At 47.7% G+C, this 26,116-nt stretch overlaps 1 protein-coding gene across 17 annotated transcripts in view; it reads right to left on the reverse strand.

Annotated features, from left to right (window-relative positions):
* Positions 1-26,116, reverse strand: part of CACNA1D (calcium voltage-gated channel subunit alpha1 D) — a 327,018-nt gene that overhangs the window by 87,013 nt on the left and 213,889 nt on the right. For 11 of the 17 annotated variants that reach the window (XM_021934314.2, XM_021934311.2, XM_021934308.2 and 8 more), the window contains 7 exons: positions 25,592-25,761; positions 8,270-8,357; positions 7,942-8,001; positions 6,894-6,920; positions 4,186-4,346; positions 3,001-3,226; positions 2,662-2,869 (listed from right to left, as the gene is read on the reverse strand). In XM_021934314.2, coding sequence (XP_021790006.2) covers positions 2,662-2,869; positions 3,001-3,226; positions 4,186-4,346; positions 6,894-6,920; positions 7,942-8,001; positions 8,270-8,357; positions 25,592-25,761 — 940 coding nt within the window. The other 6 variants (XM_021934312.2, XM_021934318.2, XM_021934316.2 and 3 more) reach the window with 3 other exon arrangements.

Genomic DNA, 26,116 nt, shown 5'->3' on the forward strand with positions numbered 1-26,116 from the left:
AGACTTATGTTTTGTCTGTTTGTTTTTGAGATGGAGTCTTGCTCTATCACCAGGATGGAGTGCAGTGACTTGATCTCGGCTCACTGCAACCTCCACCTCCCCGGTTCAAGCGACTCTCCTGCCGCAGCCTTTCAAGTAGCTGGGATCACAGGCGACCACCACCACACTTGGCTAATTTTTGTATTTTTAGTAGAGACAGTGTTACACCATGTTGGCCAGGCTGGTCTCGAACTCCTGACCTCAAGTGTTCTGCCCACCTTGGCCTCCCAAAGTGCTGGGATTACAGGTGTGAGCCACCGCGCCCAGCCAAGACTCATGTGCTTTTTCATTACACCCCAGCGCAGTTTTGGTCCCTTCTCCAGAAAGCATGCTCTTTCTGTGTCTCTCTGGAACCTTCGACTACGGATTTAAAAACGTTTACAAACAAAGAAAACAAGCACTAGGTGTCTTCTCTGAGTTTTCAGACATAAAGGGTTTCATGCTATGCAAAGTTTTCTGCAACTGGCTTGTTTTTTCATTCAACAACATACTCTGGAGACCCTCTGTGTCAGAAGGTGCACCTCATTCTTTTAACAGCTGCATAGCATTCCACATAGCCCATCAACTGTGGAAATGGATAATTATACCTATGAAATTACAGAAGCAGGAAATTCTAAATGTCTCATGTAAATTTACAAAACTACCTTAAGAGTAGATATCACCAATGACCTGAAATTTAATCTTCTCTGCTGATCGTACTCAATAATTCAATCCATGATGAAATAGAATCAGATGAACAAGAACAGTAATGAAAAAAAAAATGCTCTCTTCCAACGACAGACAGAGCTCCTTTATCTTCAATCTGAACTATATATTTTTAAAATTTAAACTGTTATAGATCACAACCAAACAAAAATGGGCAAATGATTTGAAAAGATAAAGTAATTCACAGAAAAGGCACTACTGATGGCTCTGAGTCATATGAAAACATGTTCAACTTCACTCCTGATAAGAGGAGTATCTGTTAAAAGTACAATGAAACGCCATTTTCACCTATCTGATGGGCATCCCAAAGCATGCTCTCCACTGAGGGGAGAGGCAGTGAGGCAATGGGCAGTGTGAAGAGAATGAGCTAATACAACCATAAGGAGAGCACTTGGGCAAGGGTTTCAACATTTAAAATGGACATACCCTCTAAAGCAGCAATTCTATTTCTGGGAGTTTGTCCCACAGATCTACAGCCCACACATGTGCCCTCTGACGCGTGTTCAGGATCACCTACCGGAGCCCTGTTTATGTGGGCCAAGACCGGACAGAACTAAATGCTTGTCAGCAAGGGACTGGTCACATGAACCATGGCACATCTGTACCACTGCATGGATACAGCATTTCGAAGGAGGGGCAGCCTTTTACGGACCAAGCAGGAAGGCTCTTGAGGACACTTGAAGTGATAAAAGCAAGATGCAAAACAGCACGTCGAGTGAGCTCCTGTCTGTGGAAAGTCACCTATAGGTAGCTTAACTGAGTTGTAGCTACCAGAAAATGCAGATCTAAGAATTCACAAGAAACTGTTTAATGGTGGTTGCTTCCTAGAAGAGGAAATTTGTGGCTGGCTGGGAGAATTATTATTCATTTGTAACATTAGAATTTTGTGCCATATGCATGCATTACCAAAAAAAAAAAAAAGACACCAGTTTCTCTGAAAGAAAAATTTTTTAAAAAAAGAATGGCTGATTAGCAGCCAAAATTTAAGTATAATTCAAACAACAAAACTATGGCTTACAGTAGATTATATATGCCTCAAAATGACCAGGTGGGAAAGAATTGTCCAGATCATTCCCTTTGGTCTCTGGATTTCTTTAGAAATTGGTAAGTGACTCATCCACAGCAGAGAGCTGGGCATGGAAAGGGCCACCACAGGACCCAGCTGTCTGCTGCCTTTCCTCTCTGGCAGGGCTCTGCAGCTCTCATCACACAGGAAAAGCAATGAGGACAGGAGGGTCTTTTAAACTTATCCATCAGACCCTGTCCAAGGAGGACGGTTCTGAGCACCTCAGCTTAGAATCAGGGGAGCGTGTGCTGCTGCTCTGAGCGGCAGAGCAATCGGTGCCTCTCTGCAACCACCGCTTCCTTCTCAGCCACTGCCTGCAAAGGCCTCACAGGACAGGCACCCTCAGAATCTGTGTGTCCTCACTGCGTACCAGGAGGAGGACAGAAGGGCCAATGGCTGTCACAGTTCCTACCACTCTGATTCCTCCAACTACACACCAAAGCATAGAGGCATGAGAATTCGCTTCTTGTGTAAATCTATTATAACTAGGATTATAAACTGGCCTGCCAACAAAAAGTAGCAAAGAAAAAAAGAATTTTAGAGTCTATTTCAAAGAAACCTCACAAAATCAATCAAAAAGTTTTCTGAGAAGAGCTTGAGTGTGAAAGACATTTTTAAAATTATTTTATAATGTAGCTAGAAGTCTTTAAAAAATTACATCACATAACATAGATAGCTGGAGGATGATGCAGAACAAATAACTTAAATGACACAAAATTTACCAGGCTATCATTAGGGCAGATATGAAAAAAATGGAGCCCTTTTGTCTTCCTGAGTGTGAGCAGACAAGAAGGCAGAGGAGTTTTAGCTGCTGCTCACAAAGCTTTTCGGGGAATGGAGGGAGGACTCACCTGGAACACTGTGAGAAGTGCTTGAGGGAAATTGTCAAAGGTGCTCCGCTTGGTTTGCGTTTCATCAAAATTAAACTTGCCGCCAAACAGCTGCATCCCAAGCAAGGAAAAGATGATAATGAAGAGAAAAAGCAGAAGTAACAGCGAAGCGATGGACTTCATGGAGTTTAACAAGGATGCCACTAAGTTGCTCAGAGAAGTCCAGTGCCTATAAGTCAAGATGAGGGTGTGAGCTCAGAACACCCATGCGGGACAGAGCAGAACATCACCTGCCCGGGGACGTGATGGTCGCCGCCTCTTGTTCATAAAACATTTGCAGTGAGACCCACATTTCCTTACCTGGTCACTTTGAAGATTCTTAAGAGGCGCACACACCGAAACACAGAGATCCCCAGGGGAGACATGATTTCCAGTTCCACCAAGATCGTCTCAGTGATTCCACCACACACCACGAAGCAATCAAACCGGTTGAAAAGAGAGACGAAATATGCTTGGAGGCCCAAGCTGTACATTTTTACCAGCATCTCGCAGGTGAACAGAGCCAAGAGGACTTTGTTGGCAATATCTGGAAGGACAAAGGGGCACCTATCTTCAGGGTCTCCCGCAAGACACTCAGACGGCTCCTGACCCTCACACCTCCCTCCCTAACAGACCCCACAGGAAATATGCAAATACCTTGTCTCTCTCTTCACTACCTCACCCAGGACAGAAACGTGGCCTTTGCGTGGACAGTCTGTCCACCAGGCTTTGGTCCTGCTTCTGCTACTAGCTAGGTATGTGACTCCGGAGAAGTTACTGGATTTCTCCAGGTCTCAGTGTCACTGATGACAAAATGGGAAGGGGCAGCTCATCACATAATCCTTGACACCTTCCAGCCCTAAAAGCCTACGATTCTGCATTGACACCATCAGGTTATACATATTTTTTCATTCAATCGCACAAAAAAGACCTGTCTGAATTTGTTTATGGCATGACGATATCAGAAGCAGTCACCTATCAATGTCATTTCCAACAGCTGAAAATACCACCAAGCAGGCTGGAGAGGTGGAGGGAAACAGGTTTGACTGGATGAAAGGAAGGACTTTTCAAAGGCTCAAGACTGTCAAACCCAGAATGAGCTGTCTCTGGGGATGAGTGTCCCACACTCCACTGCTGGAGCATTCAAAGCAGGGGGACCAAAACCATCTGCCACAAGTACTACAGGGGAAAATGAAGCTTCCCCGATGAGCACAGGGAGAAGGGGTTATGAGGTCCCTTCCAGCTCCGAGAATCCTCGGTCCTAGGTTGGCTCAGGGTTAGGACAATTAGATGCTCAGCATTAAGCGGCTCCAAGGTGCTTCACTACGCGGCACAGACGGCACCCTCGCTCCGGTAGTTGCTGTGTCTGGATGGTTCTACCAAGTTTGTCCTCACTAGAAACGTTCTGATACTTCATCGTGCAGCGATCAGATAAGACCAAAAGGCAGGTGGACAGCCACAGAAATCTCTAGTTCAGAACAAAAAAGGAATGGCCTCTGCTTGTACCTTGAATCTGTGTCAACCAATCCGGTTGATTGTAGTGCTCAGAGGAAATGGTTAAGGTGTTCAGAAACACCAGGACGATAACCAGCCAGTAAAACGTGACAGACTTCACGGCGGCCCTACATCTTCTGCGATTGAATCGGTTCCAGCGACGCCAGCGTCGGCTGAAAGACAAGCAAACATTACTCCCTAGATGACAGATACAGCATCTGAGTAGCCAATAAATAGGATTGAGAGATAATTTGGCTTTCACTCTGGAGGTCCAGATTGGGGTGGGAGTGCAGGAAGTAAAGATGAGCACAAATGGCACAGAAATTAACAGACCTCATAATAAAAAGTATGTTGGTCTTAAAATGCGACTTTTAAAAGTATCACATTGACTTGATCATGCTATCAGTTTCCTTCCTTATGGCTTACAGATAACTCCAGAATCTGTCATATGCAGCCCTTAAGTGGGTTAGAAAATCTAAATATTCATAGATTCATGTGCAGATGCAAAACTACACTTGCACACATATGCAGTTCCTATATCCACCATATGGGATGTGGATCTGCTCATGCCATCAGTGCAGAGAGCCACTTCGCTTATTATACACATCTCTTGCAGCATCTCAATCACCATACAGAATTTACCAGGCAGCAAAGTGCTACAAAGCTAGTTTTTTTTTTTTTTTTTTTTTTTTTTAAAAAAGGGCATCTTTTCAATCCTTTCTTAAATCTCTGAGGTTCCTCCAGAGCCTGGAGAGTTGTCAAAGCTGAGTAGGACATGAATTTTCATACTGAGTCATCAGGTGCCCTTTCTAACTAGTGATGCTCAAAATATACCTTTAGGAGAAGAGCCAATATTGAATCGTGTTTTCATAAAAATAAAATGAGCTGAGCCAAACAGACAAGTAGCATGTCCTCCACCCACCTTCAGTTCCTGTTTGTGATCAGAGAAAATATTTTCTCCCTTAGCTTATCTCCTCCTAGAAAACCTTCCCTGCCACAAGGGGATGGTTTGGTAAAGTGTGCCGTGAGCTGCAGCTCAGCGACCCAGATGCCATGAAAGGGCCGGCCAGTTGGTGAAATCACTCCTCTCCACGCTGTGCTGCCTCACTAACGACAATGGGGTACTTCCTCTGGGGGTCTGAGTCAAGAGGAATCTCCAGGCTACCCAAGCTGCCCCGGCTGACTCAGCTGTGTTGCTAGGCAAAAAGAGAATCTGTAACCCAGGAAGTGAGCAGAGAAAGAGTTGTGCTAACTCTTTACCAAAACCTGGATCAAGCAAGGTGCATTTTATTATTGCTCTTGCCGTGCAGTTTCCAATGGAAAGAGCAGCTTCTAACATGTTGGCCAGCGTGGAAAAACTCTACTAAGGACTCTAAAGACTGTCCCACTCACAGCTGGGTTTCTCCTGGGACGCAAAACTCGGCAGACACAAACTAGTACTCTATCACACTGGTGAACCACAGCGTGCCTACCCATTTACATTTGATGGACCTTTGGGTTATTTCCAGCTTGGGGTAAGTATGAATAAAACTGGTATAAACATTCATGTTACAACTTTGTATGTGCATATATCTTCATTTCTCTTATACAAACACCTTAGAAGCAGGATGTCTAGGCCAAATATAAACACAGTAAATATATGTTTAAACTTTATGAGGAACTACCAAACTATTTTTTTAACGGCTGTGTCATTTGACATGTCCACCAACATTGTATGAAAGTTCCCACCAATCAGCATCCTTGTCAGAACCTGGCATTGTCAGATATTTAAATCTGATTCACTCTAATAGGCGTGTAGTGGTATCCAACTGTGATTTGAATGTGCATTTTTGTAACAACTGATGGTCATTTCATGTGCTTATTTGCCATCCACATCTCTTCTCTGGTGAAATGACTATTAAAAAATTTGCCCATTTTTTATTGGGTTTTTCTATTATTGACACTCTTCTTTATGTATTAATCTTTATACATACGGGATACCAGTCCTTTATCAAATATTCTTTGCAAATATTTTTCTCCAAGTCTGAAGTTTACCTTTGTATTTTCTTTTGAAGAACAGAAGTTTAATTTTGACAAAGACCAATTTATCTGTTTGTTTTCTGTTAAGAGAGTATACTGGGTGTTGTATCTTAAGAAACCTTTGCCTAACTCAAGGTCACAAAGACTTTCTCCTATGTTTTCTTTCTGGAATGTTCATGATTTTATATTTTATATTTAGGTCCTTGTCTATTTTAAGTTAGTGTTTATATATAGTGGGAAAATGTTTTTGTTGAAAAGTAACACTCAGACGGAAAAGTACACAAATCATAGGTACGTGGCTCAACGAGTTTTACCAACCGAACACGTAACCTGCATGCACATCAAGAAATGCTAGTACCGTGGGAGACTTCTTGAACTCCCTTTCTATGGAAAGCTTTTGAGCAGAAAAGTGACAAGCAGCAGCTCTCTTAGGGAAATGACTCAGAGAATAAGGAGGATTCACAGGGAGGCAAAAATCGTTACTGGGTCTTGTTGGTTTGTTTTGAGGGAGATTTTTGGCACCAATTACACTGCCCCCTAAGGCAGGCTCATAGGATTCAACTGACTGACTGCAATTCGGTATCAACGTTATAACCCATAGAGGAAAACTCAAGTCCCAAGCAATTCTACATAAAATTCAGAAGCGAGAACGTACAAAGGCAACACACAGGCTGACGAAGAAACAGAAAGAAGATACTGACCTGAGTTTGGATTTTGAGATGGCTTGACTGAAAGAAAGACAAAAAGTGTTAAGATTCTGGTTCCGAGGGCTTGAGCACACACTCCCCATCATTTTAGCTGAGATATCATAAAAGCCATGCATACAGCCTGGACTTAGCACCCCTGGTTACCACAGCAGGCCAGCGGGGGCAAGGCCAGAGCAGAAATCGGGGTGCTGCCAGGGCCAGAGAAGCAGACCGAGCATCCTCGAGGCCCAGGTCAGGGAAGACTCGGCCAGATTCCCTGCAGGCCCTGGCAGCAGGCAGCGATGCAGGGGCCAAAATGAAGGCAGCAGAGTCTCTCCTGCCACTCATCTCAACAGCAGCATTTGCTGCTACTACCGCAGAAGGAGCACTGCACTAGGAGTCCCAGCCCTGCCATTCTCCCACTGGGGGAGTATGGGAAAGCAGCATGTCTTCTTGGGCCTCAGCGTTCTCATCCGTCAAATGGGGATGACAAACCCATTCTCTGTCTGCTTCATGATGTCTCAGAGAGGGCAGAGCAAGAGAATGGAGGCAAAATCACTTCACAAAGGGTTGCATATTCTGCCCATAACACATCATTTTTATGAAACTCTGCCAAGAGTAAGATTGAGTTCTCTTAAAAATGATACCTGCACTTTACAGAGATAAGACCTGAAGGATACCAGCAAGCAGCAAACAAAACCAAACTGCACAGGGCTCCCCCACAGCAGGCAGTGCCCAGCACATTCTGCACTGCTGGTCCCCCCAGCCACCCCCCGCCCCGCCAGCTGCCGCAGCCCAAATCATCTAGAAAAAGCCAGTGAGTGTTAATGCAATGGTGCCTTCCATCAGGAGCAGAGGCTGGTGCAGGGCTCCAGGGAAAAAGTGCCAGGCACCGAGAAGGCAGGGCCTCGCCATCCAACCGCCAGGCCTGAGGTTAGGAAGGTCCCACGAGCAAAGGAAAACTTCAATACGTAGCACATTCTAGTCAGCAACTCTGCCACAGAAGCTGTTCTTCAAAAGCACAAATGCCAAACCCAGGCTGGAAGCAGAATCAGGCCTTTACCCCCACCGCCGACACCCAGAGGGCCCCGCCTTGGCCGCGCCTCTCCGTCTCCACCAGCACCTAATGGACACAGCAGGTGGCCGGGTTAACCACCACACTCTTCACGGGCTCTACTTACAGGAAGAGGCATGTGAAATGCCGGGAGGGGGTGTGCAGAAGGGATAGCCCTGGCACAGGAGGAAGCGTGGCAAGGGGTACGAGAAGCCTTCCCGCCCGCCACACCCAAGGCGATGGCCCGGGGCTCTGCTGCAGCCTGGGCCATCTTCCTCACCACCTGCTTCTCTGAGACAATAGGAAGGGAAGGAGGGCGAGTGCTCCCCACACTCACCAGAGACTTCCACAGCAGCCTCGGGTCTCGCCTTCGCCGCTGACGTTCTCTGTGTTCACAGACTCAGTCTCGCTGGTGGGCATGCTAGCTGTGGGGAGAAGATGGGCTTCAGAGAGCATGCGGGGCACGCTGCATGCCTGGGAGCAGGCCAGGTGGGAGCCTCTGCCACCAGGCAGACCTCTGGAACCCAGGAGGAGGGCGACGAGGGCCCTCAGAGGCTCAGCTGGGCTAAGGGAGTGCCAGGGAGCCAGGCCTCTCCACTGCAGGTGAGCCTCTGTGCCCATGGCCTGTAGGGAAAGCACAGAGTCCCCCTCCAGGAGGACATTCTATCCACCTAGACATTTCCAAGAAAGGAAGCCAAGGGATCAAAGTGAATCCTGTGGCTGGGTATAGCACCACTTTATACTCCTCATCTCTGGGATCACACTGAGAAGCCACCAAAATGTACTTTACAGGTACATCTCTGCTTGCCCCAAAAGGTGCATGTAGGTACCATGCACAACATTTTTTAGAGTTAAGAACTCTATTTTTTTTTGCTATTTTACCTGATGCTGAAGTTGTGCCGAGCTTGTGAAGCCAATACGCAGAAAGTTCTTACCCAGTAAGCTGGCCCTAGACCGCCAAGAAACTAGAGCGTTACGGGTGAGAGAAGAAGGTTTTTATCAACCAGTGAGCAGAGGGCAAGGTTGACTCTGGTTCCAATGCGACTGGGGTCTCTGGGCCCGTCCCACTTCTCCATGGCAGGATCCTGAGCGGAAGTGGAGGAAATGGGGAAACACGCCCACTAGAGTGTGGAGGTCCAGGGGCCACCCAGGGCCACCATCTGGTGCATGAGCATCTTTTCTCATCCACTTGATTCAACCCCATAAACATCATGAACACAGGCTGGAGCCCAGGCAGTGGAGGAGGGTGGGGGCACAAAGAGGGCACATAGCACCCCACCCACCTGGAACAGGGGTGAGGAACAGGCAGCCCCCGGCTCACTTCCATTAGCTGTGAAGAGAGCTACCTCAGGGGTCTGTGCAGGAGTTTCCAGAGTAAAGAATAATTAATTCTGCGGGAGGCAGAGGTCAAAGAGGAAGTCACCGAAGAGAATCCACGTGTACTTCCTTTTTCCTGGGGCATGGCTTTGAACTGTAGTGACTGTTTTTACAGACCATATGGTGTCAGCAGGAAAGCTTGGCCCGTGGGCTCGGCCCATGTGGCTCCCATTAGCAAGGATGCCTCAAGTTTCATCTGCAAATACTAGTAGTGGGTTGGAAGCCCTATGGCAAAGATTCTGAGGCCCAGCCCAGGCTCAGAGAGAAAGGAGCTGGATCAGGCAGCTCTGCGTAGGGGGCTGTGTTCTGCCCAGCTTGCTCATACTAGACTTCATAAAGGTAACAACAGGGATATAGGTGGAACCTGGCTCAAGGAACCCAGTGGTCTGAGAAGTAAGTTTTTTGAGGATACCAAAGAAGATCCCTGATCTGTTCGGCTTGTGAGTGCCCGAGGAACTGAGCCTGCCTGCATGGGAGCTTCCACAGCCATGCCCAGGAACACTGAGGCAAGGGTGTCAAAAGTTAAGACCAAGTGAGTAAAATTATAGACTCATGTTACATCGCTGGTACTCTCATAGAATAATTTTCTTCTCTCCTAAGTCAAAAGAAACCAATTACAAACCTTGATTTACTTTTTCATTATTTCATGCAAAAACAAACAAAAAAACTGGACAAAAACAAACAAAAAACCAAATCTAATCATGGAAAAACCTAAAAAAAAACAAAAACAAAAACAAAAAAACAAAAAACTCCATTAACACACACAGACACACAAGAAGCTATTCATGCAATTCTCCTCGACTATTCCCCACTCTGATTCAGCAGAAAGGCTAGGAGATTGTAAAATCTAACAAAGAAAATCACAGTGGGAGATCCTTTTGACATCAGACCATGCGTCAGTTCTGTGCAGCGTTTTCCTTGGTGGTTACTGCAGTGACTGAGGGGACCAGGAAGCAAGGGCAGTACGATGTGGGGAACCCACAGTCCTGGGTCTGTTTTCTGAGTCTCTTGGGCAATGGGCTGCCTCTCTCCAGCCTTCACTTTCCTGTCTCTAAAATGGTGGTGTGAACTTCACAATCTTGAGGATCATTTCCATCTTTAACAGTTTGCTGTCTCATAGTTCTAATATTAATCATGTTGGAACATTAGTCATTATTTTCAAAAGAGCAAACTTCTGAACAGACTAAGTCTTTGTGGCTTTTTAATCTCTGGAGTCGTGTCTCATGCTGGTATCAGTACAGTCGCAGCATTTCAATCCTAAAGCTTCATTTTAAAAACAACCTGATTGAAACAGATAAATTACATATTTTCTATGGGAACGGGGTCATCGGTTAGCACTTCTGGCTCCCTGCCAGCTATTAGTGTATGAAATATTCTAGTTGCTCCCTAGACTAATTGAGGGGAAAGACAAGAAGTAAAACCAAACTCCCCAAACAGCAACAAAGAGGGAAGATAGTCTCGCAGCACTGTGCCAGGGCTCCACTGAGGGCGAGGCAGGGTCCTCCTGCTCTCTGAGCTGACTGTCCTTCAGCTGGGTTGGGATGGTGGCTGACAGCAGGTGCACAGGTTGGCCGGATCTAAGTATAGCCCCGCGTTTGTGACCTGACTTCTGTACACCTCCATTTCCTCATCTGTGAAAGGATAAGAATGAGATGAGGCATGCAGGGTGCTGGGTCCCCAGGGCTCGATGATCAGTGAGGCCCACACATGTTAACTCCATCATCTCACAAAAGCTCTCTTGGAGCTCCCCGGAAGCAAAGCGACCAATCTAGTGTCACTTCGCCCTGGCCACTTTCATCATCGCACAGACGAATCTAGTGTGAGCAATCTTCCATACCTCTGAGCAGCTTTGGCTATCACTCTTGGTTTGTATCTTCTTTTTTTTTTTTTTTTTTTTTTATTATACTTTAAGTTCTAGGGTATATGTGCACAACATGCAGGTTTGTTACATATGTATACATGTGCCATGTTGGTGTGCTGCACCCATTAACTTGTCATTTACATTAGGTATTTCTCCTAATGCTATCCCTCCCCCCTCCCCCCACCCAACAACAGGTCCCAGTGCATGATGTTCCCCTTCCTGTGTCCAAGTGTTCTCATTGTTCAATTCCCACCTATGAGTGAGAACATGCAATGTTTGGTTTTCTGTCCTTGTGATAGTTTGCTGAGAATGATGGTTTCCAGCTGCATCCATGTCCCTGCAAAGGACATGAACTCATCCTTTTTATGGCTGCATAATATTCCATGGTGTATATGTGCCACATTTTCTTAATCCAGTCTGTCATTGATGGACATTTGGGTTGGTTCCAATTCTTTGCTATTGTGAATAGTGCCGCAATAAACATATATGTGCACGTGTCTTTATAGCAGCATGATTTATAATCCTTTGGGTATATACCCAGTAATGGGATGCCTGGGTCAAATGGTATTTCTAGTTCTAGATCCTTGAGGAATCGCCACACTGTCTTCCACAATGGTTGAACTAGTTTACAGTCCCACCAACAGTGTAAAATTAGAGACTTAAATGTTAGACCTAAAACTATAAAAACCCTAGAAGAAAACCTAGGCAGTACCATTCAGGACATAGGCATGGGCAAGGACTTCATGTCTAAAACACCAAAAGCAATGGCAACAAAAGCCAGAATTGACAAATGGGATCTAATTAAACTAAAGAACTTCTGCACAGCAAAAGAAACTACCATCAGAGTGAACAGGCAACCTACAGAATGGGAGAAAATTTTTGCAATCTACTCATCTGACAAAGGGCTAATATCCAGAACCTACAAAGAACTCAAACAAATTTACAAGAAAAAAACAAACAACCCCATCAAAAAGTGGGCAAAGGTTTGTATCTTCTCTGTCTTTAGCTGAGTTATTGTCTAACTTTGCCTTGTATAGGCATAGCAACTTCTCCTGTCATAGCTGTTTGACACCTAAAGAGCCACAACACATAAGAAATAAATATATCCCAGAAAGATGTTGCCAGGGTTGAGGAGAAGTGGAGGTAGACGGAAAAGGAAGAGGACAGTGCCTACGCTAGAAATTGGAGACCTCATTTGGTCCTCGAAACAGACCTTGATCCAGCCCCTAAATCTGAGCAGAGGAAATATGCTCTGACCAGAGCCCTGGCAGCCTATCTTCTCCAGCTACTTACTCCCTACCACAGGACAGAGAGCGTTCCCTTTTCCAAAAATATTTGAAAAGATCAGGCTCAGTGGGTATAACAAAGACCTTGTTTATTAAAAATAAAACATTTTACCCTTCACTTGCATTAGGCATTCATTTTTTTAATGTTAATAAATTGATACGACTTTCCCTTCTTTTAGTCCCAATAGGATCTCATCTATGTTTTTTTTGAGACGGAGCCCGCTTGTACCCTTCTGTAGGCTGGAGTGCAGTGGCGCCGATCTCGCTCACTGCAAGCCTCGGCCTCCGGCCAGCCATTCTCCTGCCTCAGCCTCCCAGAGTAGCTGGGACCACAGGCTCGGCCACCTCAGCCTGCTAGTTTTTTGTATTTTTAGTAGAGACGGGTTTCACCCGCACTGCCTAGATGGTCTCGGGATTCTCCTGACTCGCGGATCCGCCTGCCTCTGCCTCCCAAAGTGCTGGGATTACAGGCTTGAGCCACGCCCTCGCCTCATCTATGTTTTTAAAAAATAAGGACAGAAGAATCATAATCGTTAGAACCAGAAGGGGCTTCTGAGAGTATATGAACAAACTCTTGATTTCTCAAAGGAGAGAATCCGCCAAAATGCCCTGGGGACACCAGCCGGAGACTGAGAAATCTCTCCTGACTTGCTCACCACTTTTCAAGTATGTACTGTGGTTTTGGTACATACTTAAATATACTGGTATATATTTGGTGTTTTGATAATAAAATTCCACAAATCAAAGTTCCAAAAGCCAACGGTCACATTCACCAGTGCTGGTTTACCATTCTGATGACCTTTGATAATCACCAAAATCTGGGCATATAACCAGATCACTTTGAGATCAGCCCAGTGACCGAGGATAGTACAAAAATCAAGCTGTACTGGTGACTTACTGGGCTTTACAAAATCCAAACAGAAAAGTCATAAACTCATATAGGTGGCTGGGCCGTGGCTCACTGTAATCCCAGCACTTTGGGAGGCCGGTGGCGGGCCATCGGTGTCAGGAGATGGAGACCATCCTGGCTAAATACAGTGAAACCCTGTCTCTACTAAAACTCCAAAAATTAGCCGGGCATGCATGGTGTCTGTAGTCCCAGCTACTTGGGAGGCTGGAGGTGGGAGAATGGCATGAACCCGGAGGGCGGAGAGCTGGTGAGCTTCGAGATTGGGCGCCCACTGCACTCCAGCCTGGGCTAATTAGTGACTGAGCGACCTCGGCCTCAAAAAAAAAAAAAAAAAAAAAACAAAACTCATGTAGGTAAAGCCATGGGCAAATTACTGGAACACATGGGCTTCTCCTAACTGGCTTCCATAGCATTGTGACTGCCCCATTTAGGTGATGGCCTTGTCCCCTTCAGCAGGGACTCAGTGTTAATTGCTGACAAGTGGCTAGGCCTTAGTAGGGGTGCAGACAGACCCCTCAGACCTCCCCACATTGCCGACAAGTGCCAGTCCCCTACCGTAGAAATAAGCACCAGGGGCCATCTGCACAGGAACAAGCTGTGAAGCCGCCTCCATGGCACATTCCAGGAAACTGGAATGTTAGAGCTTTGTTAGAGTTTATTTTTTATATAAATTTAAAAACTACTTTCAGTGAGTCTGGGAAAAACCAGGTCTTAGGAAAGCCTGTGACCTGTGAGAGGATGCTGGCACTACAATTTGCCTGCTGGAAATCCGGGGAGGCTCAAGGCCTAAATTTTGCAATCTATTCCAGGCATTGGGATCTCTGGGAAGAGCTCCAGGGCAGACCCTTAGGCTTAGAGTGTGGTGGACTGAGGTGGGGCCCTGGGTGCCATTGGGGGTGAGTGGATGGTGGCAGACAGCAGCCCTGCACGTCCCAGATTGTAATTAGAGTTTCCAAGGCCTTTGCAGCATGGGCAGCCGGGCCAGGCCCCTACTCGGAGCACTCTCTGTGGATGTGGGTCATGGCGCTTCTCTTTAAGATCTTGTACTGGGCCAGATGCCATCATGGGCAATACCACACACAGTAAACCAGAGAAATCTGCTGCTTCTCAGGCCAGCACAACTAGCATTTTCACCAAGGTGTAGACATTTATCCATCTACTCTCATGCTGAAGGACGACATTCATCTCAGCCAAATGTGGCAGGCTTGTGAATTCAGAGGCAAATCACACACACACACACACACACACACACACACACACACAGCAAATGAGTTTATGTGTGGGTCTAAGCAGGCAGCCTCAAAATTATGTTCACCATTAACAGGTATAGCAAAATCTCAGATCAACCTTCAGTGGTGGAGGCTGATGAGGTCAAAAATGATGGAAAGCCTGGTTCTTACCATCAGGTGACAAGGGGACAAGGGCCTCTTTTCCCCTACGCTTGGCTACCAGATCTGTAAGATGAGCTGTAGGACAGTATCATCTCTAAGATCTATTTACCTCTGACCTGCTGTAACTGCAGGAAGGCAGAAACGCCCACACACTGGCTGGTTTTACTACCATCTACCAGGGGGTTTCCCTTGCATTCCCCCAGCTCTGCAAGGAGGGGAGGGCAGAAGAAGTGAGCCCCTGCCCACCACCCTCAGGAGGGGAGCCAGGGGTCCAGCCAGCGGCCTGCCCAGGAGAACTGAGTCCAAGTTCTCTGCATGCAGAATGTCCCAGAGAATGGGATACAGCACAGGAAGCAGTAACTCCCCAGAGGCCTCAGGGTGTCACAGGAAAGCCCCAGTCCTCCAGTCAAGGCACCCCAAAGGGAAGGCTTGCCACACATCAAACTGAGCCCAGAGCCCTCCGGTCTCCTTCTAGAACCTGTCCCATTAGCAGTATAATTCACAGATGTCTTTGGCCTGAGCCTCGTTCTTCTGTTCTCCACAGGACGGGCTTTCTTGCACACTCAGGAATTTCTTTTAGCATTTCCTTCCACCTCCAAGCAGCCTAAAGCTTCTCGTTCTTTTCAAAGGAAAGGGTAGGGGGTGAGGCTGGACAACTGAGCAGTGGCTGAGTTGTGACTGCCTTCCTAGGGGACAGGGTACCTGACACCTAGATCTTGTGTTTTCATCTTATTTTCATGACAAATATGAGCAGTACCACGACATACAGGCCTGCCAAATCCAGAAGCGGCCCACACACCCCCTAAAGGCACATGCACATGCTAGTAGTGACACATTAGGCCACCACAGGGTAACAGCCTCTTGCTGCTGTAAAGAAGCCAGGCTTTTCCTGGAGAATGTGGGTCAAGGCCAGACCAAGGTTTCCATGTCTCAAGCAAGAATTATGCCCAGACAGTAACTATCTCCGCGTGTCCAGGGACAGGGACAGCCCAGCGCCCATATGATGGCTCCTGCCCCACCTGGTGCCAGCAGGGTCAGGTCCTTCCTGAGTCCCCAGGTATTTCAGTCAATAAAAAGCCATTCCCACTCAAAATAAAGTTCCTTAAACGTGTCAGCCTGCTTCCTCTCCCTGCAGATCTCAGAAAGACAGTGGAGAAGCCACAAGAATCCTTAGAGAATCACAAGGCCCAAGCCTGCATTCAGGAAGGCAGAACCAAGGGGGGTGTTTTCTTTTCTGGGGACAGAAATCATTTATCTCCCTTTGGTAACCTCTCCAGAGCTATATCCCTACATCAGTCTTTAAAGACATTCTTCCTTATGTCCATGACACTATTTCCTGCTTAGTTGAAGGCCATTCTTCTTGCAGACACCTTCAGGCGCTGCATCAAGCCCAGCCTCCTGTTCATAACCCTTCTGTGAACACTACCACTAAAACAGGCTGCCCCGACTCTGCCCCCAACTCACTGTCCCACCTCAGGCAAGTTCCGCCTCCTCCTTCCCCTCCTCTGGGGGCCACAGCGTGCTGAACGACAAGGGCTTATATCTGATAATCTCTTCATTCCTTTTCACTTTTAGGCCTTCTGATGAGACCTAGACTCTAATAGAACCCTCTTCAGATATCCATGGGTTGTTCCTGTCTGCATCCCATAACCTCTGAGCTCAGCATTGCCACGGAGGCAGAGGCCACTTCAAAGAAAAGAGTACAGTGTGCCCCTCTGTTCCCTTAGTGGTTGGCTTCAATTCCCCGCGGTCTGAATCTTCTTAAACAGACTTTCACCAGGGGCAGGTGACCAGGGCCGATCCTGGGGGCAGAACTAGGTTGACTGCACTGGTGTGCACAGGCAAAGCTTCGTGCTGCTGTTGAACCACTGCCATGACTTGGGAAGAGCAAGGCAGGGAGCCAGGTGCTCACCTAACCGCCTGCCCAGGGATAGGCCTGACAGCTACTCCAGGGATTCTCAGGAAGGGTATGTTTAGCATTATTTTAGGACATAACTGGAAATGTAACTTTCCCACAGGAGCCCATTCTCATTTTCAAAGGCAAGTGTCCCCAAATCTTTGTATCCCTGAAGTCTATTTTTAGTTTTTAAGAGACAGAGATCTCACTCTGTTACCCAGGCTGGAGTGTAATGGTGCAATATCACGGACTGCAGGCTCAAACTCCTGGGCTTACGCAATCCTCCTGCCTCAGCCTCCCAAGTAGCTGGGGACTATAGACATGCACCACCACAATTGATTTTTTTTTCAAATTTTTGGGTCTCACTTTGTTGCCCAGGCTAGTCTCAAACTCCTGGCTTTAAGTGATCGTCCTGCCTCGGCTCCCCAAAGTGCTGGAATTACAGGTGTGAGCCACTGCACCCAGCTAATTTCATTCTTAAAGCTGCCACTATAACTTTGGCATAGTCCTGGGCAAAGTAGCCAGAGACTAAGAGACAGAGAAGCAATTTGAAACGTGTAGCCTGGAGAAAAAAAAATCAATCAAATAACATTATTGGAATTTCTAAACAGTTTAAATTTAAAAACATCATTTGGGGAAAAGCATTTTAAAAGTCTGTCTTCCAGTCTAAGAATATTCATGCTGAATCAAATAAATTTTTTGAGTTGGTTCAGCTGCTTCTTTATAAGGTACGGTTCAAACAAAAAGAAAACTGCAATGCTATCTTGGAAAGGGCATCTTATTTTGGAAAAGTCCAAGAAGAAAGAAATCAAGCAATTAAAATATAGGCATCTTCTGAACACACCACACGGCACACGCATTTCACACAATGCCTATATGCAAGGAAAAGGTATCAGAGATGTTGCGGAAAGAGAAAGTTCAGTCTCAGTAATTTACCATGATCTTTAGCCCTGCGTTGGCGAAAGCAGCAAAACTTCTTTTTCTTCTTATCCTCTTTAAGCAAGTCGGCCACTGTGACCCCTTCAGGTTGAACACAGGCAATTTCATTACGAAGCAGCAGAGGGCAGCAACAGCAGCCAAACCAGGGCCCCACGCGGCCAGCCCCGCCAGCCAGGCGGCCTCACGCAATGGATGCCCGCCTGCCCCAGTCCTCCTCCTGCTAGGAATCCAGCTCAGGATCTGAACAGTGGAGAGGAAGTGCCCTTTCCACAGCTATTGACAAACATCTGTCTTTAAGAACCTGTTCTAAATCAACAACCAGCTAACCCATGCTACATAAAGGTTTCCAGGGTTTGGCTTCCCATCTAAGAAGGGTGTTAAGGAAAGGGCACTTTAGGGAGAGTCAGGAGCCCTGGGTACTGACTGGCTGTGTGATTCCAAACAGCACTACCATATGGGACGGACAAGTGGGAGTTCAAAAGGTAGGCTCTGGACTCTGACAGGGCAGGTCTAATCCCAGCCCTGCCACTTCCATGTCGGATGGCCATGGACAGGTTACCTGATACTGCGAAGCCTCAGTTTCCTCCACACCTGTAAGATGCCAATAATAGTTGAACTTGTACCATGTAAGGTTGTTGTAAGAGGTGAACAGTAGAGACGGTAATAAAAGCAACGTGCCTAGCTTTGGCAAGGCATGATCAATCACCGCTACTGTCGTCACTACGACTCTCCCATGACCACCAGGTCACAAGAGAAATGACTCTAGGATCTCTAACCCCCTGCAGCCCTGTGATTCCATGATCACTCTAAGCCAGCTAGTCTTCAGAGTGCAGACTCCGTACTCTAGGGAAGAGTTGTGCGGGGCAGTGTGAGACAGCAGCAGGAATGCTGGAGTAAGCAAGGGTGTGGGGAGCACAGACACCTGCACATACTATGGGTGGGCAGAATACTCACATTCCTAAAATGTGCATCCTGGCCGGGCGCGGTGGCTCAAGCCTGTAATCCCAGCACTTTGGGAGGCCGAGACAGGCGGATCACGAGGTCAGGAGATAGAGACCATCCTGGCTAACCCGGTGAAACCCCGTCTCTACTAAAAATACAAAAAACTAGCCGGGAGAGGTGGCGGGCGCCTGTAGTCCCAGCTACTCTGGAGGCTGAGGCAGGAGAATGGCGTAAACTCGGGAGGCGGAGCTTGCAGTGAGCTGAGATCCGGCCACTGCACTCCAGCCCGGGCAACAGAGCAAGACTCCGTCTCAAAATAAAAATAAAAATTAAAAAAAATAAAATGTGCATCCTTTCTGACACAGCAGACCCTTTTCTTGTATCCTCTCCAACGTGAACACGAGCATGCAGACACAGGGACATGTGTTTGCAGGGGTTAATGATGGTTAGTGTGCAGACTGTGGCAGAGCTTGGGTTCAAATCTCAGCTTTGCTACGTAAGTCACATGGCCTTGGGAAGCTACTGAACTGCTTTGTGCTTTAGTTTCCCCACCTGTCAAGTTCCTGTCTCACAGAGTTGTGTGAAGAAGAATGAACATATTCACCCACAGCCCTTGGAACAGTGTCTCACACACAGAAAGCACCTGACGAATGCTAGTTATTATTACTCTCTATTCTTTCACTCAAGAAGGAAGTAACGGCCTGCTTACGTGTGGGACAAGCGCTATGCTGGGTGCAGCCACACAACAGAGGGCAGAAACAGACCCTATTCCTGCTGCTCCCACGGAGCTGATGGTCTCGTGGTGGAAAGACCTCTATAAAGTAGAGGGCCACGTGCTGTAGAGTGTAGAGTCCACTGTAGCAGTTTTTACAATGGCAATTTATTGAAAAGAGCCAACGCTTTGCTTTAAAAACATGGGAAATATCTGTGGTACATGGTTCAGTGAAAAATACCTGTGTTGGGCATCTTAGGGTGGAAGCTCTATCCACGCTGTCTGTGTCACGTATTATGCGCAGTGAGGTGTGGGAGTAGAGGCCCCAGACTTCTTAGTCTGCCTCTCTTTAAGGAGAAGGAAGAGAGAATTTTTTTCTTACTTTATATACTTTGAAATTACATGAATTCTTTATGTAGGCAAATATTACTTCCATAACTAAAATGTATCAAAAACAGATAAAACAACTCTGATTTGAGACTGCAAACCTGGCTGGAGTACCTACTCCTTGTCTCCGCAGTGGGGCAACAGTCCCTGAGTCCAGCTCCCATCAGCTCTTAGGAGGCTGAAGCTGATGGCAGACATGCAGGCACCTTCAGAAATTACCATGCTTCTATCACCCCTGTAGAGAGTCCACCTAGCCAGACAACTACTCCCAGTGCCACCGCAATGGAGAGAGTGTCCAGCCACCGACCCTAGGGCCAGCCCCTGAGTCAGCCCTCCCACTTCCCAGTAAAAGCACTTCCAGCTGCCTCTCCAGTGAGGGCTCTTGACCTGGACGCATATTTACCGTATGCCACTCTAACTGCTACTGTTTGCTTTACAGCTTTTAATTGAGTATTTTCCATTTTGAACTTGTGCCTTGAGGTAGTTCAATGGTGACGAAAGCAGTTTTATAAATCACAATTTCAAAACACAGTCTTTCAAAACAGGACCAGCAAATTGCTATGTCTCATGCTTGCAAACAGCTATGCCAACCTGGTTTTCTGTCCACCCCCAAAGCAAACATTGCAGTAAGAGGCAACTAGGTAGCACATGCAAAAGGGAGGCAGCTAGGGCAACCTGCTCCAGCAAGCCCCAGGGTGGCAGAGTCCCCGGGCAGGAGGGCAGGCAGGCAGGCAGGGGCAGTGCCCATAGCCTCCAGGACCACTGAAGAAGCAGAAGACAGAGAGGCTGTCCTTGTGGTCAGAGATTAAGTTTCCGGTATGCCCCTCCCTTTCTTTGGGCATCAAATATCTTTACTTAGAGGAATTATTAATCATTAATAGTTCCTACAATAAAACTGCTCTGCTTTTCTGGCCACAATTTTAGAATGAGCTCCCTTTAAAATGATTTCATTTTTAATGCTTTTTTTTAAGACTAATCACTGACAATAAGAAGAGTTTAAAATAGAATTTTAGGCTTCCAGATTTTAATGGTCCTAGCAAAACTCCATTGTTAACTCAGAAGCAGCTGCATATGTCTAAAAAAATCACTTTGAGATTTGGCAGGGTTTCTTAAGAAACTTGAGGCTCAGCAAAAAGTTAAATAAATTATCCTTGAAAATTTACCAAATGCTCAGGAACTCACTTCAAAGGGAATTTTGTCCATTCAGTTAATTGTGTAACACCAGCTTTCCAATAGCACATTTATGAAATTTACATCTTAAATAATCTATGAATGCACAAAGCTGGAGCTACCTGTCACCAGTCACCAGACAGCTCAGTCAGAGGCCTGATTGCCTCTCCTCTTCTTTCAAGTGAATGCCTGGAACAGCGTGATATTCGGCCCCTGATAGCATCCTGGACCCAGGAGTTCTGAACCTGAGCTTCACATTAGAATCCCCAGGGAACTTGAATGAAAAAGAACCACCCCTGGCTCCCACCCCAAAATGAATCAAGAGTCTTAAAGGGTGGAGTATGGCATCAAGAAGTGTCCAAGCTCCCCAGGTGATCATAACGTACAGCCAGTGTTGGGCATCGCAGATGCAGGCAGTGACATTTAGCAGATCAGAGAGAAAAGATAATGTGAGCGCATCTCCAAGTACTTGATTTGACATCTGTTCTCTGACAGCAAACACCGCCAAACTAGAAATGGACTTCAAGAGCCAGAAAGCTGTGCTGCCCTATCTCGAAAGTGACCTAGTTAACAGATGTGTTTTCCATCAATACTTCAGAACCTGATAGTTTCTGAACAGAAAAGTACAGGGCAATGGTCCTAAGCGGGAGGCCCCACCCTGAGGCTGGTTACAGGTCTAGCAGAACCTTCAAAAATATTCTGTTTAGGAAAGTCAAATACTGCATGTTCTCACTGATAAGCAGAAGCTAAATAATGTGTAAACACGGACATAGGGTGTAGATGGAATAACAGGCGGGGACACAGAAGGGTGGGAGGGTGGAAGAGGGCTGAGGGATGAGAAATTACTTACTGGGTACAATGTACACTATTTGAGTGATGGTTACACCAAAAGCCCAGACTTCACCGCTATGTAATATATCCATGTCACAGAACGGTATTTGTACCCCCTAAATTTATACCCCCAAAATTCTGTTGAGGTCAAGTTTTACTGGTGTCTGGTGAAAACAGCAACAGCACATACTACAACTATGACATCTCCTACCAGTCACAGAACATTCAATTGTCACAACAGCCCCATGGGGAGATATATCTTTATCCCCTTCTTGCAGACAAGGAAAGTGGGGCCCAGAGAGGTTGAGTAATTTGCCTAACACTAAAGTCCAAATTCCAAGTCACAAAACTCCATTACAGCCACATCCGGAGAAGGGGCATGAAGACGCCCTCCAGCCCAAGCCTTTGCCTCCTGTGAGCTCACAGACATCTGCTGTTATAAGTGACTTCCTACACCCACCTCTGCTCATCTAGGCTGAGCCTCAGCTATCAGGAAGTGTTTCTTCTCACACTGTCACTTCAGTCCTCAAGGTCTTGGAGGAAACTGATCAACTCACATCCAGGACCCAGCTGAAAAGGGCTATCAGTTGAATTAGCATCCTCAGTCATTATGGACAAAGTCAGGAGCCCAGGCCCTGCACCATCCTCCTCCCAAGAGGTAACAGAGGAGCAGGGTTGGAGTGGAAGGCATGTGGGGTGATCTCACACCCCCAGGGAGGATGCAAACACCATAACACTGGCAACACCCACACTTCTACTGCCTGCTAATCAGATGCACAGAGACAGCCCCAGACCTGGCATGTGCATGTGGTGAATCCAGGGCTCTTTATTTGGTGAGGAGGACCATGTGGGCCTCACTGAAACCCTCTCCTCGCGTGGTTTTCTGGCTGTGTCAGGAAGAAAATGGCTGGCAGCCACAGGAGGCCCCAGGGAAACCTCAACAGTGCTGTCTTCTCCAGAGGGTCTGAGCCGCTGAGGTCTGTGATCAGAGAGGTTCTCTCCTCAGAGGAGGAGACTTGGGGCTCTCAAGTCAGTTAAATCCCATTATGGCCTCCACAGCCTAAGCCTTCTGTCTTTATTTAAAACCCCCATCATCAAGGCTCTGGAAATCTGATGCCTTGGGAAGCACTGTGAGCCTCACTCCACAGGAAACCCCAGCACCTGGCAAAATGAGCTCCATAAAGAACAAGGGTGCATCACAGAAACGTTTGCTATTCTGGATCAAACGTTAAGCTAGTTAATCATTTTGAGTCACACATCATGGTGCATAGCAGAAATAATACTGCTGATGCTCCAAAGACACAGTGCAGCTTTCTGGGCTTGGGAGCCCCAGTGAGAGTGAATTCTGAAGATCTACAAGGCTTTTAAGCGGGTTTTGTTTCTTTCCTAGATTATTTTACTGAGCAATGCATTTAACGGCCCCTGAATATTTGTCACTTTGCACACCTTGTTCGCGCCACTTCCCCAGCTTGAAAAAGCCCCCATCCCCACCCTCTGCCACCCAGGGCTGCTCCTCCCATGGAGCCCTCCTCACCTCGCCCCATCCGGTCCACTCCCACCAGCCAGAATCACTGCGCCCTCCTGGGCTCCCACAGCACAGTGCTGGGCCTTAACAATGGGATCAGCTTCTCACACTAAGCCACCCCTTCTCCATCTTCCCCTCCTGGCAAGTTCTCTGAAAGGCAGAGTCATTGATTTCTGTCATTGTCAGGTTCTTTACAGTGGCAGGTCATAGGAAATGCTGGGCTGAGATAAAATGGCTAACCCTCAAGATATCACCTTAAATCCAATGAAAACCCTTAATCCTCAGATCATAGGCCCAATAAACAACTCTACCCTGACTGATGTTAGCAACACTAGAACACGAATCCTTGTCTATTTCTAGAGGAGGAGAAATAAACAGAGGAAAGGCCACTGGCCTGTAAGAAGGCCTCACTCAGCTCCCTGGGGTACACAGCTAAGCTAGCAAAGACAGATACTCTGCCGAGAAAAAAGGGGCCATACCTCCTCTCGTTTACAAATACCATGTTGGGTTGAGGAGAGGTGAGGCAGGTCAGCATCCGAGTTACAGTTCGCAGGTGAAGGGGAAAGAGCTGTGCAGGCATCTCCGAGCTGCACCTACGTGGCCTGTTGCCAGCAATACTGCAGGTACAGAAGCTCCACGGAGGCCATGGGGTTCAGGACAGCTCCACTGCCAAGGGGAGAGCTGTGCAGAGGACAGGCAGGCACTCTTACATCTAATCACTTCACAGGCACATCGCTGAGTCTGAGACCCAAATGAATGTCTATTTATAAACTCTGAACTTGCGTTCAGCAAACAGTGAGCTCTAGAAACCCTCCCTCAGTCTTCTGATCCTCAGGTGCTGAAGCCCTGGCCCCTTCCTGAGCCTGGCAAGATGCAGGGAGGGAGGGAAGAGAGGCCTGACCCTGCCCACTCCCAGTCAGCGCACAGGTTCGCACCAGCCAGGGCATCTGAGATCACGGAATACACTCCCTCCCCATGAAGGCACAGAACCCAGGCTTGAAGAAAGGTAAGGGCCCTCTCAGACAAGAAGCCCCTCCGTCAGGGTCTCTCAGCCCCTACTTCCACACTCCACAACCTCCAGAAGAGGCACAATTGCACCTCACCCACCCTTCCTATGGCAGCTCACCCCGACCTTCATACCCTCTGCGCTCCGGCCGAAGGGACCACTGCTCCCCCCTGAAATTCGGCCTTTGCCCACCTCCATGCCTCCCTCACGCTAGTCCCCTGGGTCAGGGAGCTTCTTCTCACACTGAACGGTCACACCTGCGATCCATCCATCCTTCAGGGCCCGGGCCAAATACGTCCCCCAGCCCTGTCCTCGATCCCTCCTCGGCTCCCGCAGCACGCGCCTGCCCTCTATGTGTGCCCTGCAGCTCCACTCCCCAGGGCTGCATTTAGTGTGAGCAGCCCTGTCTCTCCCTAGGAGGCAGCACTCCACATCCTCTCCAGCTCCGGGTTTCCCCTGTACCCAGCAACAGGCCTTGCTGACAGCAAAACATGCAAGGCACCCTGCTCAAGCAGGGAGTTGCTCGGCCGTCTTCTACAATGTAGGGCCGGCCTCGGGTCCCCAGGCCTCTCAATGGACATGTGCCTTTGAAGTATGTTCTCAGTCCTTCCTATCCAACTCTTCCAGATCTGTGGCAAGTCACAGACATCTCAGTCAAATGCATTGCTGGATTCCAGTTTCCACTCTGACCCAAGGCACAGAGGTCCCCAGAAAGAATAAGAGCACATCTGTGGGAAAAGTATACAGTGAAAGAGACACTGTGGTTGACAATGGCAATTAATTTCAGTGACTGACTGAGTTCTCAGGCCTTGCCTCCTGCAGAAAGTGCTCTAGGGTGCTTAGTGTCACAGTGTGGGGTGTCGGTGGTTGGGCTGCAAAGCAGCTGTCACTGACTCACATGCCCCTTAACACCTGCCTAGAACGGTGAGCTGGTTTCCTCCTAGTCCCTGATGGGCTAAGCATATGGCTTCATATGAATAGCACATGTAGGAGCCATGTCAGGTGGCCTAAGAGTAGGAGTCAAGAGGAACCCTGCACTTCAAATTCTTGTCCAATAACACTGTTCACTTTGAGGTGAGGGAAACCACAGCTTCCTCTCCTGTGGTGCAAGAATACACGTCTCATTACCCCTGTGCCCACTCAGAAATGCGCTTACTGAATTTCCCAGGCCAACGGTGGGTCCGTCGGATCCTCCTTGGCCCACCTTACCAAATACCAACTCTAACCCCCAAACCTCAGGCAGAAATCTAGAGTCAGCGCCAATGCGCCTGCTCTCTCCGTGATGTGTGCAGGCAGAAGGGACCAGATGGCTGGAAGGAGGCCGTCCCACTCGCAGCCTGGGTCAGAGTCAAGGAAGGCCTGCTGCCAGGCGTCTGAACCGCACACTGGGTCTGTCTAGCCAGGGGCAGGAAAGGCGCTACATACTATTTCGTTTGCCTTCCTCTCCTCCTTCTTCCTCGTTCTCGGGATCGATGTCCTCAGCTTGGGTGATCCAATCCAAGTAGCCCTTTAGATCCTCCTCCAGCTGCTGCTTCTCCCGGAGCTTTTGGAAATCTCCCCGTGCTTTTGCCTTCTCTCTTTCCTTTGAGAATTCTCTGAAGGAGGCAAAGAGGACAAGCACATATCAGGACATCCTTGGGGACCTGCATCCTGAGCCACTGCCCTGCTGCACAACAGTCTTGTGGCAGGACACACAGCACTGAGTATAGTCACATGAGCACAGCTATGGAGCCACACACTTGGACAGGACAGAAGACAGTGTCTTCTCAAGCAAGACCGTGGGGGTCAGCGTCGCAGAGCCCAACCAACACACATGCATCATTTCTTAGAAAATGAACTCCCCTCAGATGACAGCGATCCCAAGGGGCCTGGGCCCAAAACACCATGTGCTGTCATAGTGGGCCTCTGACACCCCCCAACGAGGGGCCTGAACTCAGAGATGCCCCACCT

This window comes from Papio anubis, chromosome 2 (assembly GCF_008728515.1).
Source record: "Papio anubis isolate 15944 chromosome 2, Panubis1.0, whole genome shotgun sequence".
Lineage (NCBI taxonomy): Eukaryota > Metazoa > Chordata > Mammalia > Primates > Cercopithecidae > Papio > Papio anubis.